Source organism: Pongo abelii, chromosome 18 (assembly GCF_028885655.2).
Source record: "Pongo abelii isolate AG06213 chromosome 18, NHGRI_mPonAbe1-v2.0_pri, whole genome shotgun sequence".
Lineage (NCBI taxonomy): Eukaryota > Metazoa > Chordata > Mammalia > Primates > Hominidae > Pongo > Pongo abelii.
In genome coordinates, this window is record NC_072003.2 from 31,603,111 (window position 1) to 31,622,119 (window position 19,009).

General features: G+C 54.4%; 2 protein-coding genes and 1 long non-coding RNA gene across 7 annotated transcripts in view; 2 read left to right on the forward strand and 1 right to left on the reverse strand.

Annotated features, from left to right (window-relative positions):
- The window catches only part of RABEP2 (rabaptin, RAB GTPase binding effector protein 2), a 22,854-nt gene extending 13,437 nt beyond the window's left edge, over positions 1-9,417 (forward strand). Inside the window, 8 exon segments of one of the 4 annotated variants that reach the window (NM_001133816.1) lie at positions 2,587-2,682; positions 2,780-2,878; positions 5,079-5,234; positions 7,644-7,821; positions 7,962-7,973; positions 8,081-8,136; positions 8,328-8,444; positions 8,794-9,417. In NM_001133816.1, the coding sequence (NP_001127288.1) occupies positions 2,587-2,682; positions 2,780-2,878; positions 5,079-5,234; positions 7,644-7,821; positions 7,962-7,973; positions 8,081-8,136; positions 8,328-8,444; positions 8,794-8,895 (816 nt within the window). In that variant the 3' untranslated portion in view covers positions 8,896-9,417. 4 annotated transcript variants of the gene reach the window in all.
- Positions 9,374-19,009, reverse strand: part of ATP2A1 (ATPase sarcoplasmic/endoplasmic reticulum Ca2+ transporting 1) — a 25,927-nt gene continuing 16,291 nt past the window's right edge. For both annotated transcript variants that reach the window (XM_002826273.5, XM_054533743.1), the window contains 11 exons: positions 18,853-18,984; positions 15,686-15,811; positions 15,360-15,578; positions 12,918-13,253; positions 11,746-11,966; positions 11,443-11,645; positions 11,164-11,249; positions 10,918-11,051; positions 10,682-10,799; positions 10,389-10,506; positions 9,374-9,658 (listed from right to left, as the gene is read on the reverse strand). In XM_002826273.5, coding sequence (XP_002826319.1) covers positions 9,633-9,658; positions 10,389-10,506; positions 10,682-10,799; positions 10,918-11,051; positions 11,164-11,249; positions 11,443-11,645; positions 11,746-11,966; positions 12,918-13,253; positions 15,360-15,578; positions 15,686-15,811; positions 18,853-18,984 — 1,719 coding nt within the window. In that variant the 3' untranslated portion in view covers positions 9,374-9,632. The remainder of the gene's footprint in view (positions 9,659-10,388; positions 10,507-10,681; positions 10,800-10,917; positions 11,052-11,163; positions 11,250-11,442; positions 11,646-11,745; positions 11,967-12,917; positions 13,254-15,359; positions 15,579-15,685; positions 15,812-18,852; positions 18,985-19,009) is intronic.
- On the forward strand, positions 11,626-15,405 carry LOC129050738 (uncharacterized). Its single transcript, XR_008514463.1, has 4 exons — positions 11,626-11,984; positions 12,940-13,247; positions 14,832-14,954; positions 15,077-15,405. It is a non-coding gene; the product is annotated as an uncharacterized LOC129050738 (long non-coding RNA).

Consider the following 19,009-nt stretch of genomic DNA (forward strand, 5'->3'; position numbering starts at 1 on the left):
TCATGCCTGTAATCCCAGCACTTTGGGAGGCCGAGGTGGGTGGATCACCTGAGGTCAGGAGTTTGAGACCAGCCTGGACAACATGGTGAAACCCCCCCATCTGTACTAAAAATACAAAAATTAGCTGGGCATGGTGGCGCATGCCCGTAATCCCAGCTACTCAGGAGGCTGAGGCAGGAGAATCGCTTGAACAGGGGAGGCGGAGGTTGCAGTGAGCCGAGATCGCGCCATTGCACTCCATCCTGGGCAACGAGAGTGAAACTCTGTCTCAAAATAGTAATAATAATAATAATGTGATACAAAAAATGAGTTGTACATTTCACATGGGTAAATTATATGGTAAAGAAATTATAACTCAATAAAGGTGCTTTAAAAAAAAATGCACATGGATGCATGGGGAAGATATTGTCACCAGGGAGATGCCCAGAGGAAAAAAACTGGGGTTATAGGATAGAGACTGGCAGTGAGGGAGACTGACCCGGGTTCAGGCTGGAACTGAGACCCAGATGGTGGGAGGAAGTGCTCTTAAAGACCGGGGCAGGCCAGGCGCGGTGGCTCACTCCTGTAATCCCAGCACTTTGGGAGGCCGAGGTAGGCAGATCACCTGAGGTTGAGAGTTCAAGACCAGCCTGACCAACATGGAGACAAGCATGGTGGCACATGCCTGTAATCCCAGCTACTTGGGAGGCTGAGGCAGGAGAATCGCTTGAACCCAGGAGGCAGAAGTTGTGGTAAGCCGAGATCACGCCATTGCACTCCAGCCTGGGCAACAAGAGAAGCAGAGAGAAACTCTGTCTCAAAAAAAGAAAAAAAAAACCGGGGCACAAGGAACTGTGAGTTCAAAGGCCCTGAGGATGGAGAGACCACAGTGTGTCTGAGGAACAGGAAGGCCACCGGGGAGGAGAGAAGAGGAGAACAGAAAGAAAGGCAGGGCCACATGAGTCCGACCTTGGGGGCCTGTTGTGCATTGTGCATCTTAGGAGACGTGGGAAGCACCTGCAGGGTTAAGCAAGGGAGAAGCCTCCCGGCTCCAGGCTTTCAAAAGCTTACTTGGGGCCAGGTGCAGTGGCTCACGCGTGTAATCTCAGCACTTTGGGACACTGAGGCGGGCAGAATGCTGGAGCCCAGGAGTTTGAGACCAGCCTGGGCAACATGATGAAACCCTGTCTTACAAAAAAATACAAAAAAGTAGCTGGGCACAGTGGCACACGCCTATGATCCAGCCTACTTCGGGAGGCTGAGATGAGAGGGTTGCTTGAGCCCAGGAGGTCGAGGCTGCAGTGAGCCGAGATTGTGTGCCACTGCACTCCAGCCTGGGTCACAGAGTGAGATCCCATCTCAAAAAAAAAAAGAAAGCTTACTTGGGCCTGTGTTGGGGTCGGGGCCACAGGAGAAGCTGAGAGGCTGGGACTGGTGCACAGGAAGGTGGTACCTTGGACCAGGGGATGGCCGCAGAGACAGGAAAAAATGGGTGGATATGGAATCCACTTTTTTTTTTGAGATGGAGTCTCGCTGTGTCACCCAGGCTGGAGTGCAGTGGTGTGATCTCGGCTCACTGCAAGCTCCGCCTCCCGGGTTCACACCATACTCCTGCCTCAGCCTCCCGAGTAGCTGGGACTACAGGCGCCCACCACCACTCCTGACTAATTGTGTTTATAGTAGAGACTGGGTTTCACCGTGTTAGCCAGGATGGTCTCGATCTCCCGACCTTGTGATCCACCCACCTCGGCCTCCCAAAGTGCTGGGATTACAGGCATGAGCCACCATGCCGGGCTGGAATCCACTTTTTTTAAGATGGAGTCCTGTCCTGTCACCCAGGCTGGAGTGCAGTGGCCTGATCTTGGCTCACTGCAACCTCTGTCTTTCAGGTTCAAGCGATTCTCCTGCTTCAGGCTCCCCAGTAGCTGGGATTACAGGGGCCTGCCACCATGTCCAACTACTTTTTTTGTATTTTTAGTAGAGACAAGGTTTCACCATATTGGTCAGGCTGGTCTTGAACTCCTGACCTCAGGTGATCTGCCCACCTCAGCCTCCCAAAGTGGTGGGATTATATGAGCCACCATGCCTGGCCCTGTTTTTTTTTTTTTTTTTTTTTTTTTTGAGATGGAGTCTCACTCTGTCACCCAGGCTGGAGTGCAGTGGCACAACCTCGGCTCACTGCAACCTCTCTGCTTCCTGGGTTTAAGTGATTCTCCTGCCTCAGTTTCCCGAGTAGCTGAGATTACAGGTGTCCCGCCACCACGCCCGGCTAATTTTTTGTATTTTTAGTAGAGACGGGGGTTTCACCATGTTGGCCAGGCTGGTTTTGAACTCCTGACCTCAAATGATCCACCTACCTCGGCCTCCCAAAGTGCTGGGATTACAGGCGTGAGCCACTGCACCCGGTCCTGTGGAATCCACTTTGGAGGTGGACCTGGCAGGGCCTGCTGATGGGTGGGGAGTGAAGGGAAGAGAATGGATGGCTGGGCCTGTAACTCGACAGGCTGTGTGGATGAGGGCACCTCCCTGCAGAGGTGGGCCACGAGAAGTGTGGTGAGGGGGGCCAAGTTCCCGGGAGATGCAGGCTGAAGGCAGGGTCTGTGGCAGGGCCGACAGCTGCAGAAGGACCTGGAGAGCGTCAGTCGCGAGCGGGACGAGCTCCAAGAGGGCCTGAGACGGAGCAACGAGGACTGTGCGAAGCAGGTGGGTCCCTGCCGCCGCTGCAGCCCCAGCCGGCCTCTGGCTACCTGCCGCCCCCTGACATGCCCTTGCTCTCACTTTCGCCCTCCCTCCAACCCAGATGCAGGTGCTCCTGGCCCAGGTCCAGAACGCAGAGCAGCTGCTGCGGACCCTGCAAGGGACCGTGAGCCAGGCCCAGGAGCGGGTGCAGCTGCAGATGGTGAGTACCTGGGGGCCCCGGGGCAGGAGGGCGAGGAGTCCAGCAGGAATCAGTTGCATGTGGTGGAAGGGGGCACGTGGGAAGTCAAGGAACCTGTCCTGTCCCCAGCTGCTCAGGCCACACCCTGCAACCGGTGCCAGGTAGGTAAGAGGGTTTTGGGGCAGCTGGTGCCGTGGCCAAAACAGGGCCCCTGCAGCCACACAGAGCTGTTTGATCTTGAGCTAATCCCAGACTCCCAGCCTCTGCCTCACCATCTATAAAACTGACATAATGGGGCCTAGTTTGCAGAGTCATGAGGATTAAAATCAAATCTGACTGGGCAAGGTGACTCATACCTGTAATCCTAGCACTTTGGGAGGCCTAGGCGGTTGGATCACCTGAGGTCAGGAGTTTGAGCCTGGCCAACACAGGGAAATCCCATCTCTACTAAGAATACAAAAATTAGCTGGGCATGGTGGTGGGCTCCTATAATCCCAGCTACTTGGCTGGGCAGGATAATCGCTTGAACCCGGGGGACAGAGGTTGTAGTGAGCCGAGATCATGCCATCGCACTTCAGCCTGGGTGAAAGCAAAACTGTCTCAAAGAAAAAAAAAAAGCAAATCACATACCGACAAAGACTGGGGAGGAGATATACGTGATTGAACAGGGCCAGGTGTAGGGCAGGAGGTTAGGAGGGCAGTAGGCGGCCTGGAACCAGAGGCCCCTGCAAGGGGCTCCTGCCTCTGGGCTCTGCTGACTGTGGCCACCTAGGAACACAGGTTTCCTGCTGTCAGATTTTCTGATTTTTCAAGAGAACCAAAAATATGAATATTTGCGTTTTTTTTTTTTTTTTTTTTTTTTTTTTTTTTTTTTTTGAGACGGAATCTCTCTCTTTCACCCAGGCTGGAGTGCAGTGGTGCGATCTCGGCTCACTGCAAGCTCTGCCTTCCAGGTTCACGCCATTCTCCTGCCTCAGCCTCCTGAGTAGCTGAGACTACAGGCGCCCACCACCACACCTGGCTAATTTTTTTTTTTTGTATTTTTAGTAGAGACGGGGTTTCACCGTGTTAACCAGGATGGTCTCGATCTCCTGACCTCGTGATCCACCTGTCTCGGCCTCCCAAAGTGCTGGGATTACAGGTGTGAGCCACCGAGCCCGGCCTCCTGTTTTTTTTTTTAAGAAATGGTGTGTTGCTCTGTCGCCCAGGCTGGCCAGGCTGGAGTGCAGTGGTGCAATCATAGCTCACTGAAGCCTCAACTTTCTGGGCTCAAGCAATCCTGCAGCCTCAGCCTCCTGAGTGGCTGGGACTACAGGCTCACACCACCATGCCCAGCTAATTTGTAAATTTTTTTGTAGAGTCGGGGTCTCACTATGTTGCCCAGGCTGGTCTCAAACTCCTGGCCTCAAGTGACCCTCCCACCTTGGCCTCCCCGATGGCCAGGATTATATGTGTGTGGCACCACGCCTGGCTTGTCTCTTAATTTTTAGAGTTGGCAACTACTTTAAGGTTTTAAAAATATATATGGGCCGGGCACGGTGGCTCACGCCTGTAATCCCAGCACTTTGGGAGGCCAAGGCAGGTGGATCATCTGAGGTCAAGAGTTTGAAACCAACCTGACCAACATGGTGAAACCCTGTCTCTACTAAAAGTACAAATATTAGCCAGGCGTGATGGTGGGCGCCTGTAATTCCAGCTACTTGGGAGGCTGAGGCAGGAGAATTGCTTGAACCCGGGAGGTGGAGGTTGCAGTGAGCCGAGATCACTCCATTGCACTCCAGCCTGGGTGACAGAAGGAGACTGTCTCAAAAAAATATATATTTTTTAAATTTGTATATTTATATATTACATATATTATATATATAATTTATATATAATACTGTAAATATTATAAATTTATATATATTTAAATATTTGTGTGTATATATAAAAATATATAAAATATATAAATATATATATACATATATATATATATATATGTATATATACCAAGTAAAATACCTGGTTTGGGCCCTGGCAGCAGCCTGTAATCTGCGTGTTAGCAGGGACAGGGGTGTCTGAAGAGCTTGGTAGCAAAAAGTGCTCCTTCCTTGCTTAGGAGCAGAGAGGGTATGGGCTCTCTTGCTGTCAGTCTGGGAGGAGGGTTCAAGGAGGTTTGGCCTCCTAGGGACTAGAGACGCCGTGTCCTTTTCATTGCCTTGTACTAACTGTCCATCCACAGGCGGAGCTGGTCACCACCCACAAGTGCCTGCACCACGAGGTAAAGCGGTTGAATGAGGAAAACCAAGGGCTCCGGGCCGAGCAGCTGCCATCCTCAGCCCCCCAGGGCCCGCAGCAGGAGCAGGGAGAGGAGGAATCACTGCCCAGCTCTGTGCCAGTAAGCTGAGTGTGGGCACTGAGAGCCTGGAGCCACCGTGAGGGCCCCTCCTCCCCAGGCAGGCAGAGCATTGGTCAGGACCAGCCAGGGTGCGGTGTATTTGCTTGGCCAACTCATTTGCCTTCTCTAAGGCTCAGTTTCCTCATCTGAGAAATGGAACCATACACGCTTTCCAGCATTGGCATCAAAAGAAAATGAATTAACAGAATGCTTGGCAGGAAGGAAGCAGTCATTTGGTTGGTTTGCTATTTTTAAGTGACACGCGAGCCACAAGATTGAATTTATCATAATCTTTGGTTTGTAGCAAGCTGCCATCATGGATCTATGCCTGGCCTTTGTCAACTTAATTTCTTAATAATATGGCTTATTAGCCAGGCGTGATGGCTCAAACCTGTAATCCTAGCACTTTGAGAAGCTGAGGCGGGCGGATCACTTGAGGTCAGGAATTTGAGACCAGCCTGGCCAACATGGTAAAACCCCGTCTCTACTAAAAATACAAAAAAATTAGTTGGGGCTGGGCGCAGTGGCTTACGCCTGTAATCCCAGCACTTTGGGAGGCCAAGGTGGGTGGATCACCTGAGGTCAGGAGTTCGAGACCAGCCTGCCCAACATGGCAAAACCCCATCTCTACTAAAAATACAAAAATTAGCCTGGTGTGTTGGCAGGCACCTGTAATCCCAGCTACTCGGGAGGCTGAGGCTGGAGAATTGATTGAACCCAGGAGGCGGAGGTTGCAGTGAGCCGAAATCGCGCCATTGCACTCCAGCCTGGTCAACAAGAGTGAAACTCTGTCTCAAAAAAAAAAGAACTTTAGTTGGGCGTGGTGGCTCGTGCCTATGATCCCAGCTACTCGGGAGGCTAAGGCAGAAGAATCACTTGGCCTGGGAGCCGGAAGTTGCAGTGAGCCAAGATCGCGCCACTGCACTCTAGCCTTGGCGAGAGAGCAAGGCTCCATCTCAATAATAATAATATGGCTTATTAATAAATTGATTAGAAATAGATCACTTGGTGGCTGGGCGCAGTGGCTCACGCTTGTAATCACAGCAGTTTGGAAGGCAGAGGCAGGAGGATCATTTGAGCCCACGAGTTCAAGACCAGCCTGGGCAACAAAGCAAGACCCTGTCTCTACAAAAAATAAGAAGAAAAATATTAGCTGGGCTTGGTGGCTTGCGCCTATAGTCCCAGCTACTTAGGAGCCTGAGGCAGGAGGATCACTCAAGTCCAGGAGTTCAAGATCAGCCTGGGCAACATAGTTGAGACCCTGCCTCTACAAAAAATACAAAAATTAGCCGGGTGTGGTGGCCTCCACCTGCAGTCCCAGCAACTCAAGTGTCTGAGGCGGGACGCTTGAGCCTGGGAGGTTGAGGCTACAGTGAGCTGTGATCATGCCACTACATTCCATCCTGGGCCACAGAGTGAGACCCTGTCTCAAAAAAAAAAAAAAAAAAAAAAAAAAGGCAAAAAACAAAAAAAGATCCGTGGGGTGCCTTCCCCACCCTGAGATCTGTCCACTTCCGGGCACCTCCTCCCCATTCCTTGACTCTGCTTTGCCCTTGCTGTCTTTGGTGTTTTCATCACATGCACAGTGCAGTGCTTAACTTTCATTGTTCTTGAGCTTTACAAAAGAGTTTATTTTATTTTATTTTTATTTTTTGAGACAGAGTCTTGCTCTGTCGCCCCAGCTGGAGTGCAGTGGCACCATCTCGACTCACTGTAACCTCCACCTCCTTGGGTCAAGCAATTCTCCTGCCTCAGCCTCCTGAGTAGCTGGGATTACAGACGCAGGCCGCCAACTGGCTAATTTGTTGTTGTTGTTGTTGTTTGTTTTTGTTTTTGTTTCTGTTTGAGATGGAGTCTTGTTCTGTCGCCCAGGCTGGAGTGCAGTGGCACGATCTCGGCTCACTGCAACCTCCGCCTCCTGGGTTCAAGCGATTCTTCTGCCTCAGCCTCCCGAGTAGCTGGGACTACAGGCGCGCACCACCACGCCCGGCTATTTTCTGTATTTTTAGTAGAAACGGAGTTTCACCATATTGGCCAGGCTGGTCTCGAACTCCTGACCTTACGTGATCCGCCCACCTCAGCCTCCCAAAGTACTGAGATTACAGCCGTGAGCCACTGCGCCTGGCAAGGGGCTCTTGCTGTAGGTAATCTGCTGAACTTTATGGTTGGAACTCTTCCTGAGCGCCCTCCATGGTGTGGGGCATGGTCGTGTGTCCTGAGCTTCCTCCGCTGGGCTGGAGCGCACCTGTCCTCCTCCCAGACAATGGGCATTTTGGCCTCTTCCCGGCTTTAGCCGTTTGCTTCCATCCTCCCTTCCCCGTTCCTCCCCACAATCCCCGTCTGGCTGGTGGCCCCTGCCCTCCTGCCCTCCTGCCCCGGTCCAGCAGGTGACTCCTCCGTCCCTTCCAGGAGCTGCAGCAGCTGCTGTGCCGCACGCGGCAGGAGGCGAGGGCCCAGCTGCAGGCCCAGGAGCACGGGGCCGAGCGCCTGCGGATCGAGATCGTGACGCTGCGGGAGGCTCTGGAGGAGGAGACAGCGGCCAGGGCCAGCCTGGAGGGGCAGCTGAGGGTGCAGCGGGAGGAGACAGGTGAGGGGAGGGGCACGAGCCCCCAGCCCCGAGCCCAGGGCCCCTGTCGGCCCTGCAGGGAGCCACCGGGGCCCAGGCATGGGCAGCAGTGGGGAGGGGAGAGAGGCTGGCCTTGACCTCTCTTTCTTTCCTTCCCACAGAGGTGCTGGAGGGTGAGTGTGTGCTGGAGGTGATCTTGGGGATCGCCCACCCTGGCTGGGCTAGGTGGGGAAAGGGAGAGGGCATGGCCCTGACGTCTCCCCCTGCCCTGACTTCCCAGCCTCCCTGTGCAGCCTGAGGACGGAGATGGAGCGGGTGCAGCAGGAACAGAGCAAGGTGAGGGGGAGGGCAGGGGGACTGGGAGGAGAGGGACCCAGCTGTGGAAAAGACCCTCCCCCACCCCTCCCGCCCTCTGTGTCTCCCTCAGGCCAGGTGGGAGGAAGCCCTGGGGCAACTGCTGGCCATGCACCCTCCCATCTGGTCCAGGCCGAGCCAGGCCCAGCTCAGTGTGGTGTCTGTCCCCGCAGCCCCAGCTCCCAGACCTCCTCTCAGAACAGAGGGCCAAGGTGCTGCGGCTGCAGGCAGAGCTGGAGACCAGTGAGCAGGTGCAGAGGGATTTCGTGCGACTGTCCCAGGCCCTGCAGGTATGGCCTGTCCCAGCCCCGCCAGGCTGACTGGCTCCACTCCAGGTGACCTCTCCTGGGTCTTGCAAGGACAGTTCCCTGGTTAGGGGAGTCCTTTCTTCCTCCTGGGGCTGGCATGGTCCTGTCCTGAGCTATTACTCAAAAAACCCTGAAACTCTCGTGTGAGCCTTGGTCACCTGAAGCCCTCAGTACAGGGCATGGTGGACGCTCAGGGCATTTGTGGTGTCAGCCCCACAGAGGTGGCCCCTGGGTCCGCTGGTCCCAGGCCCTGCCCTTGGGGGCTGGCAGGTGGGGTAGGGGCTGCGTTTCCCCACCAAGTGCACTCTGCTCCCCTCATCCGACCCGGCAGGTGCGCCTAGAGCGGATCCGCCAGGCTGAGACCCTGGAGCAAGTGCACAGCATCATGGATGAGGCGCCACTCACAGACGTCAGGGACATCAAGGATACCTGAGGGGTCAGGATGTCCCCACCCCCACCCTGGGAAAGACGCCTTTCCCCACTCCAGAACCATGAGGCCTGGCTCTGGGGTCTTGGATGGCTTCTCCACCGTCCCTGAGCCTGGGGTTGAGGGGACTGACGGGGGCCACCACTGCCCCGCCCTCCAGCGCCTCCTCCCAGGGTGGCTGGGCCTCCTGTTCTCAGGGATCACACCTGGGTGAGGGGCCCAAGCCCCTCCCGGAACCAAAGGTGCAGGCTCAGGCCTGCGGCTTTCTGGCTGCTGTGCTGCCTCCTGGGCTTCAGCCCTCCCCTGCCCCCAGCCTGTCCCTTGCCCAGGGCACAGCCGAGCCATGGGGGCTGGGAGTCCCCATCAGAGGTAGTGAGGTGGGCCCCGGCCCTGGGACAGGCAGCTGCCTTCTGGTCTGCATGACACTAAGACGCTTGTCCACAGCGGCGACCCAGGCCTCCAAGCTTGCACAGAGGCAAGGCAAGACTTTTCCGTCATTTATTTTCAATAAATAAGCAGCTCAGCGCAGTCGGTCGCCTTGTCCCTGCAAGCCCCTCGGGGTTGGGAAGGGGAATTTACAAGGTTGAGAGGGAGGCGGGTGGCCGAGGGGGAAGGAAAGGGAAGGGGACGTGTTTATAAACAGACACATGACAGGGGTGTGGGGGACGGGACAGGGGTCTGTGCCACAGCTCTGCCTGAAGATGCGTCACTATCGGGGTGGGGAGGACAGAGCAAAAGGATGTTCACTTCCTTCTTTCATCTTCTGGATCTGGAAGGGGAAAGAGAAAGGATGAGGCAGGCGGCGGGAGGACAGCGAGGTCCCTCGCAGGTGCATCTCCCAGGCACGCACTTACCTGGAGGCTCAGAAGCTTACCACCCTACCAGTTCCTCCCCTACTCACCTGCGTCCCCAGACACCCCGCCCCCCCACAGCAAAGACAGCCCAGCACACAGCCAGCGCAACGCAGCGCAGCAGATGGGCCCAGAGGCTGGCACTGCCCAGGGCCTGGGAGCCGAACTGACGCCCAGTGGGAGGCCAGTGGCCCACCCTGACTGGAAGCGCAGCAGCAGCAGTGGCAATGGCTCCAGGTGGAGCTGCGAGCGCGAGTGACCTTGTATGCGATGCGCAAGGGGCTGAGGGGGCGCGGGTGGCAGGGGCACAGCAGCTGGGCTGAGGGCAAGAAGGGGGTGATACCTGTGACACGGGCTCAAAGAGATGGAGGAGGGGGAACAGTTATCCTATGGCCAGAGAGGACAAGAGGCACCGTTATCAAGGCGGGGAGGCGGCATGGGGGCTGTAGGGGCTGTGGGGGCTGAGGAGGCAGTGGGGCTGCCCTGGAGATGTGGCCCCTGCAGGCGCAGGGGGAACAGGGCAGACACGGGGTCCTGCCAGGGCTGAGAAACTTACCACCTGCAAAGTAGGGGGCGGGGCGGGGGCAGTGTCATGGGGAAGGGGCTGTGGTGGGGCCAGGGCTTGGGGACGGAGAGGGCACTCCTTACCCTCTAGGTAGTTCCGAGCAACAAACTTGAGGATTTCGTCGAGCCCAATGACTGGCAGTGAGATTTTGAGGACCATGAGCCACTGGGTGAGGTCCAGGGCCCGGAGCTTGAAGATCATCTGGGGCAGGGGACAAGCGCCCTCTCAGGAGGGGGTGGGGAGGGAGCCAGAGACCAGCACTGCCCAGCCCACTCCCACCAGTCTCCCGCATCGGCGCCCCTGGTGGGAGTGGTCATGGGCCCGCCGTGGGCTCCCCAGTGCTGGGGTGGGTGGCCCTGGGCGGAAGAAACCTCACCGGCAGGGGGTCAACATAGAGGATGAGGAAGTGCAGGGACATGGAGAGACAGATGGAGCCCAGCAGCCAGATGTTCACCCAGGGTGGCATCCGCAGCAGGGACTGGTTCTCGGACAGGCTGCAGAGGGGAAGGGGAGGGAGAAGGCACAGTGAGGAGGAAGGAGGCAGGCGGCACAGTGGAGGACGTGGGCAGTGGCCTCAGGGGAGGGTGGTGGGCGTAGCTGGGGGGCCCCCACCTGTTCAGTGCATTGCACATCTCGATGGTCACCAGCACGGACAGGGCCATGGTCATGGGCTCGGGGGCCTCGAAGACCTCACAGTCTATGCCCTCAAAGTGGGTGTTGTCCTCGGTGCACTGCATGAAGTGAGTCTGCAGGGAAGGTACGGGAGACTGAGGTCCAGGGCCACCTCCATGCCACCCTCCTGGTACCCTCCTGCATCCCCGCACCCTCCTGGTCCCCTCCTCTGTGGCCTCCTCCTACCAGCTGGCTGTAGTTGACATGAGGCCCATCCTCAGCGTACAGGAACCACCAGGCAGCTGCTCCCACGGTGGCTGCACCCACATAGCCTGTGGTGGAGAGAGGGGAGTCGGGGGTCAGGGCTGGGGAGATAGGGGGCATCGAGGGTTGAGGGCCTCAAGTGGCCATGGACAGGCTGGCCAAGGAAGAAGACCCTCTCAGCGCCTGCGTGGGGGAGCTGGTGTCCCAGAGAGGGGGTTAGTCCCAAGGGTTGAGGAGGATCGAGGAACCCCTCCAGCTCACCCCCGATTGCCATGTAGCGGAAGAAGAGCCAGCCACTGATGAGGGGCTCCTTGGGGCTCCGGGGGGGGCGGTCCATGATGTCCAGGTCTGGTGGGTTGAAGCCCAGGGCTGTGGCTGGGAGCCCGTCGGTCACCAAGTTCACCCACAGCAGCTGCACCGGGATCAGGGCCTCAGGCAGCCCCAGGGCAGCAGTCAGGAAGATGCTGCGGGAAGGAGGTGGTCACATCTCTGTCCTGCCTCCCAGACCTGCAGCCACCCCACCCTGACCCCGGCTTCCTCCTGGACGCCCACCCAGCTGCTCACCAGACCACCTCGCCCACATTGGAGGAAATGAGGTAGCGGATGAACTGCTTCATGTTGTTGTAGATGGCGCGGCCCTCCTCCACAGCAGCTACGATGGTGGAGAAGTTGTCGTCGGCCAGCACCATCTCGGAGGCAGTCTTGGCCACGGCGGTGCCGGATCCCATGGCAATGCCAATCTCGGCCTTCTTCAGGGCAGGGGCATCATTGACACCATCACCTGTCTGAGGGAGGAGGAGGAGGTGGGCTTAGGGCACCTTCACACATCCCTCCTTTTTAAAAAAGTTTTTATTTTAGGGATGAGGTCTCACTGTGTTGCCCAGGCTGATCTTGAACTCCTGGGCTCAAGCAATCCTTCTGCCTCAACCTTCCAAAGTGTTAGGATTACAGGCATGAGCCACCACACTTGGCCAAAAGCTCAGTTTAGAACAAAGATCGGCACACTTTGTTTTTTGAGACGGAGTCTCACTCTGTCGCCCAGGCTGGAATGCAGTGGTGCAATCTCGGCTCACTGCAACCTCCGCCTCCCAGGTTCAAGCAGTTCTTTTGTCTCAGCCTCCTGAGTAACTGGGACTACAGGCATGTGCCACCACGCACGGCCAATTTTTGTATTTTTTGGCAGAGATGGGGTCTTGCCATGTTGTCCAGGCTGGTCTCAAACTCTTGACCTTAGATGATCTGCCTGCCTCAGTCTCCTTAAGTTCTGGGATTACAGGCATGAGCCACTGCGCCCAGCTTTTTTTTTTTTTTCGTTTTTTTGAGACAGGGTCTCACTCTATTGCCCAGGCTGAAGTGCAGTGGTGCAGTCATAACTCACTGCACCCTCAAACTGTGCTCAAGTGATCCTCCCACCTCAGGCTCCCAAGTAGCTAGGACCACAAATATGTGCCACTGTGAGGCTAAATTTATTTTTTTAAAGTTTTGTTTTAGTAGAGATGAGGTCTTGCTATGTTGCCCAGGCTGGTCTCAAACTCCTGCTCAAGTGATCCGCCCACCTCAGCCTCCCAAAGTGCCAGGCCCAGCCCACAAATCCTCCAGACTCTTCCTTCGGGGTCTCAATCCCCACCCTTCTTCCATCTTACCAGGGCCCTCCTGCCCTGGGCCCCACTCTCCCCAGCACAGTCATCTGGTCATCTCCGTGGACACTAAGGCCGCAGCCACCTGGGGCCTCTCACCATGGCTGTGATCTCATCGTAGGACTGCAGGTACTCCACAATCTTGGACTTGTGCGAGGGCTCCACGCGGGCGAAGCAGCAGGCACGTCGGCAGGCTTCCCGCTGTTCAGCCAGGGGCAGGTCGTCAAACTCTCGGCCCGTGTAGGCGCGATCGGCCACCTCCTCGTTCTCCCCAAAGATGCCAATTCGCTGGCAGATGGCAATGGCTGTGCCCTTGTTGTCCCCAGTGATCATGATCACCCGGATCCCGGCGTCACGGCACAGCTGGATGGAGCCCGTGACCTCCTTGCGCGGAGGGTCCAGCATGCCCACTACACCCACGAATGTCAGGTCCGTCTGGGGAGATACAGCAGAGAGCCACAGGTCAGGTGGAGATCTGGAAAACTCCCCTGGAGGAAGCTGGTGGGGGGTGGGGATGGGGTGAAAGGTCAGGAAGTGGTGGCGGGTGGTGGGAAGCCTGAACCCTGGGCTTGCAGCCTCAGGGCCTGGTGTCAGACCTCAGTGGGGCCTTGGAAGCTCAGAGGCAGGAAATGTCTCATTCATCTAAGCACCTGCAGGTGCCGATGGTGCCAGGCCCATCATGGGTCCAGATCGTATCTTTTTTTTTTTGAGACAGGGTGTTGCTCTGTCACCCAGGCTGGAGTGCAGTGGTGCAACGGTGTGATCATAGCTCACTGCAGCCTCAATCTACCAGGCTCAAGCAATCCTCCTACCTCACCCTCCCAAGTAGCTGGGACTACAAGCATGCACCAACATGTCCAGCTAATTTTTTTTTTTAATTTTTAGTAGAGAAAGGATCTCGCTATGTTGCCCAGGCTGGTCTCAAACTCCTGGGCTCAACAGATCCTCCAGCCTCGGCCTCCCAATGTGCTGGGATTACAGGCGTAAGCTACCACGCCCAGCCCAAATCGTGTCTTTCCTTTTTTTTTTTTTTGTTTTTTGAGGTGGACTCTTGCTGTGTCACCCATGCTGGAGTGCAGTGGCAATGGCATGATCTCAGCTCACTGCAACCTCCACCTCCCGAGTTGAAGCGATTCTCCGCCTCAGCCTCCTGAGTAGCTGGGATTACAAGGGTGCACCACCACGCCTGGCTAATTTTTTTATTTTAGTAGAGACTTGGTTTTACCATGTTGGCCAGGTTGGTCTCAAACTCCTGACCTCAAGTGATCTGCCAGCCTTGGCCTCCCAAAATGCTGGCATTATAGGTGTGAGCCCTGACACGTGGCCCCAAATTGTGTCTTTTTTTTTGGGGGGGGGCGGGGGATGGAGTCTCGCTCTGTTGCCCAGGCTGGAGTGCAGTGGCGCCATCTCTGCTCACTGCAACCTCCGCCTCCCAGGTTCAAGCGATTCTCCTGCCTCGGCCTCCAGAGTAGCTGGGATTACAGGTGCCCACCACCACACCCGGCTAATTTTTGTATTTTTAGTAGAGATGGAGTTTCACCATATTGACCAGGCTGGTCTGAAACTCCTGACCTTGTGATCTGCCTGCCTTGGCCTCCCAAAATGCTGGGATTACAGACGGGAGCCACCATGCCTGGCCAAAATGTGTCTTTCATAGAAAGAACGTGAACTGGAAGTGAGGTACTGCTTTCTGCTTTTGGCAGTGTCACTACATGACCCACAACTTAGAAGAAATCCCCTGTACAAAATGAAAGGAGGGACTGTGGTGCCGTTCCGGTGCTGGTCCAGTACAAGTAAGGAGTCTTTGCCAGAACACAGATCAACTGTCTCGAGACAGTCTCGCTACAGAAAACACAACAGCTGAACCCTGCTATGTGCTGAGTGGCATTGGCTCCTGTTCTGGTTCAAGTGGCTCACCTTGTTACCAACCACAAATCACATTTGCTAGATGATTCCCAAGGTTCATTCTTTCTCTCTTTTGTGTGTGTGTGTTTTTTTGTTTTTTGTTTTTAGAGACAGGGCCTTGCTTGTCATGCAGGCTGGAGTGCAGTGGTGTGATCATGGCTCACTGCAGCCTCCAACTCCTGGGCTCAAGTGATCCTCCCACTTCAGGCTCCCCAGTAGCTGGGACTACAGGTGTGTGTCACCATGTCCAGTTCATCTCTTTTCTTTTAAAATTTTTAAAAATGTATTTTACTTTTTACCCAGACCCCCATGAATTTAACCAGGTAATTAAAAAAAAAATTTTTTTTACACAGATGGGGTCTCACTTCATTGCCCAGGTTGGACTTGAACTCCTGGGCTCAAGCGCTCTTCCCACCTCAGCTTCCCAAAGTGCTGAGATTACAGGCGTGAGTCATTGCACCCGGCCTCCCAAGGTTCTTTGAAACTCTAGTGTCCTGTGATTCCATGGCCTGTACCAAGGAGCCATCAGCTTGACTGACGAGGTAGGAAATGATCCGGGTGGTGGAGCTGTGAGTGGATGGCTGGGACCCAGCCCTTCACCAGCTCCACGACAGTGGGAGGCTCCCAGCTGCTTACCTCATACTCCAGGAACCTGGCAGAGTCATCCAGGACCATTTCCTCTCGCTTCGGGGGGGTGTCCCGGGTGGCCAGGGCCAAGCAGCGCAGGGTGTCCCGGCCAGTGCCCCACTCCTTGATCACCGCCATGATCTTCTCCTTCACCGACCCCGTCAGTGGCACCCGGGTGGTGCCAACTCGCACATAGTTACAGCGGTCGATGACGCCCTCAGGGGCACCCTAGGAGACCAGAACAGCATTCAGAGACCACCACTTTCCTTCCAGGGCAGTGACAGGGGGCCAGGAGTAGGAAGAAGAGGGGGCTGAGGCACATTCCGATTTCTGACCTTGACAAACATCTTGTTGCCCACAGCAGCCCGGGAAGATTTGGCTGGGGAGCAATAGACAGACATGGACTTTCTGTCTCGGGAGAACTCCAGGGTGAATTCCTTTTTCATTAGCTGGCGGATCACCTGGAGAGGAGACAGGGAGGGGAGACCAGTCCTCTTAAAATGGTCAAAAAGAATCTGGAGGTCAGAGCAGACCCCAAGCTAAGGCTGAGACGAATGCTAAGTCTGGTCCCTATAGCACAAAAGGAGAAAATCCCAAGGCTAGTGTTGCCACGGTGCTTCAGGGTCCTAGGTTAAAGCACAGAAGAAACAGGATGGCCTATTGTGGCACTGTCCCATAGAACTTTCATTATTGGCCAGGCGTGGTGGCTCATGCCTGTAATCCCAGCACTTCAGGAGGCTGAGGCGGGTGAATCACTTGAGGTCAGGAGTTCGAGACCAGCCTGGCCAACATGGTGAAACCCCGTCTCTACTAAAAATACAAAAATTAGCCGGGCAGAGATTGCAGTGAGCCAAGATCGCACCATTGCACTCCAGCCTGGGCGACAAAGTGAGACTCCGTCTCAGAAAAAAGAAAAAAAAAACTTTCATTGTTTGTTTATTTATTTTTATTTACTTATTTTTTTCTTTAGAGACAGAGTCTTGCACTGTCACCTAGGCTGAAATACAGTGACGTGATCATAGCCCACTGTAGCCTTGGCTCTAGCAATCCTCCTGCCTCAGCCTCCCAGCCAGCTGAGTAGCTGGGACCACAGGTGTATGCCACCACTCCAGGCTAATTTAAAAAAAATGTTTTAGAGATAGAGTCTCCTTATGTTGTCCAGCCTGGTCTCACTCGTGGCCTCAAGCAATCCTCTTGCCTTGGCCTCCTAAAGCATTGGGATTACAGGCATGAACCACCACACCTGGCCCTATAACTTTTAGTAATGATAGAAATGTTACGTGATCTGCACTGTACAATTGGTGCAACTGAGCAATTGCTGTGGAGCATTGGAGGTGCTCTGTATATTATTTAATTTGAATTAATTTTTATTTATTTATATTGAGATGGAGTCTTGCTCTGTTGCTCAGGCTGGAGTGCAGTGGCGCAGTCTTGACTCACTACAACCTCTGCCTCCCAGGTTCAAGCCATTCTCCTGTCTCAGCCCCTCGAGTAGCTGGGATTACAGGCACACGCCACCATATCCAGCGAATTTTTGTATTTTTTAGTAGTAGACCAGCCTAACCAACATGGAGAAACCCCGTCTCTACTAAAAATACAAAATTAGCCGGGCGTGGTGGTGCATGCCTGTAATTCCAGCTACTCGGGAGGCTGAGGCAGGACAATCACTTGAACCCGGGATCACACCATTGCACTCCAGCCTGGGCAACAACAGCGAAACTCTGTCTCAAAAAAAAAAAAAAAAATGAAGGCCAGGCGCAGTGGCTCACACTTGTAATCCCAGCACTTTGGGAGGCCAAGGCAGGCGGATCACGAGGTTAAGAGTTCAAGACCAGCCTGACCAACATGGGGAAACCCCATCTCTACTAAAAATACAAAAATTAGTTGGGCGTTGTGGCGCATGCCTATAATCCCAGCTATTCAGGAGGCTGAGGCAAGAGAATTGCTTGAACCCAGGAGGCGGAGGTTGCAGTGAGCCGAGATGGCCCCACTGCACTTCAGCCTGGGCAAAGGAGAGAGACTCCGTCTCAAAAAAAAAAAAAAAAAAACTCGTCTCTACTAAAAATATAAAAAGTTAGCTGGGCATTGTGGCTTGCATCTGTAATCCCAGCTACTAGGGAGGCTGAGGCAGAAGAATTGCTTGAACCCAGGAGGCGGGGGTTGTGGTGAGCTGAGATTGTGCCACAGTACTCCAGAATGGGTGACAGAGCAAGACTCTCAAAACAGAGAAACAAACAAACAAACAAAAAGAATGAAAGCCTTTTTCACCAAATGTATCATGGATACTTCTCCAAAAAAATAAAACAAAAATAAAAAGAACAAAAAATCAGTAGCCAGGAAAAGTGGTGCATGCCTGTAGCTTCCTTTACTTGAAAGGCTGAGGCAGGAGGATCACTTGAGCCCAGGAGTTCAAGGCTGCAGTGTGCTGTGATCACACCTATGAATAGCCATTGCACTCTAGCCTGGGCGACAGGCCAAGACCCCATCTCAAAAATAAATAAATAAAAATTTATGTTTGCATTATCACTTATAAATTTTAAAAATTAATCCTCCATTGACGGGTATTTAAGTTGCTTTCAGTTTGTTTGTTTATTTTGGAGACAGGGTCTCCCTCTGTTGCCCAGGCTGGAGTGCAGTGGTGCAATCACTGCTCACTGCAGCCTTGACCTCCTGGGCTCAAGCAGTCCTCACACCTTAGCCTTCCTAGTAGCTAGAGTACAGTTTTGCACCACCACACCCAACTAATTTCTTTCTTTCTTTTTCTTTCTTTCTTTCTTTGTTTTTGTTTTTGTTTGTAGAGATGGGGGTCTCACTATGTTGCCCAGGCCAGTCTTAAACTCCTGGGCTCAAGTGATCCTCCCACCTCAGCCTCCCAGAATGCTGGGACCATAGGCGTGAGTCTCTGTGTCTGGCCTGCTTTTTTGTTATATTAAATAAAGTAGCAATGAGCATTTTGCATATACAAAAAACGAGAAAGAGAGAAATGTGGGGAATATAATTCCCCAGAGAGAGGTGCTTAATGGAGACGTTCAGCAAGTATCAATAGCAATAACTGGGAGTGACAGTCCTAGAAGTGGCCGGGTTCATCTGGGCAAGGAAAGGCTTTCCCTATAGGTGCAGTAGCTACATTTCCCAAATCCTAAGTCAGGACTCATGATCTGCTGAAAACAAGTGTGCTTCTAGAAACAAAGGAATAACAGATGAAGTTGGGGCTGCTCCTGGATGGGTCCCTTGTGGCTTCCGTGTCCAGCTTTGTCCACTTCAACTCAGAACACAGCGGGCAGAAGTGATCATAGATCCATCAAGGGCATAGCCGCCAGGCAGCCCCAGGGACAATGGGTCCCACCCACATCAGCCTGTGGAGAAGCTGCAGGGGCTGTCCGAGGCCTGGGTGGGGTCCCAGCACAGGCACTAGGCTCTGCCCAACCAGGGCCTCTGCCTTCCTCTAGTCTATGCAGCATAGAGTGGAGATGGCCCTGTGGCAGGGGCTCCGCAGGCTCACCGAGTTGCAGGCGTTGGCTCTCTCCACCTTCGAGAGGCTTCTCACATCCGTGTTGAACACATTCATCTTCTCCACCAGGGTGGTGAGTGCTGTCTCAGTGGCCTCGCCGACCTTCTCATAGACACCTTTGGCCTGAGATGGGCAGACGAGGAAGAGG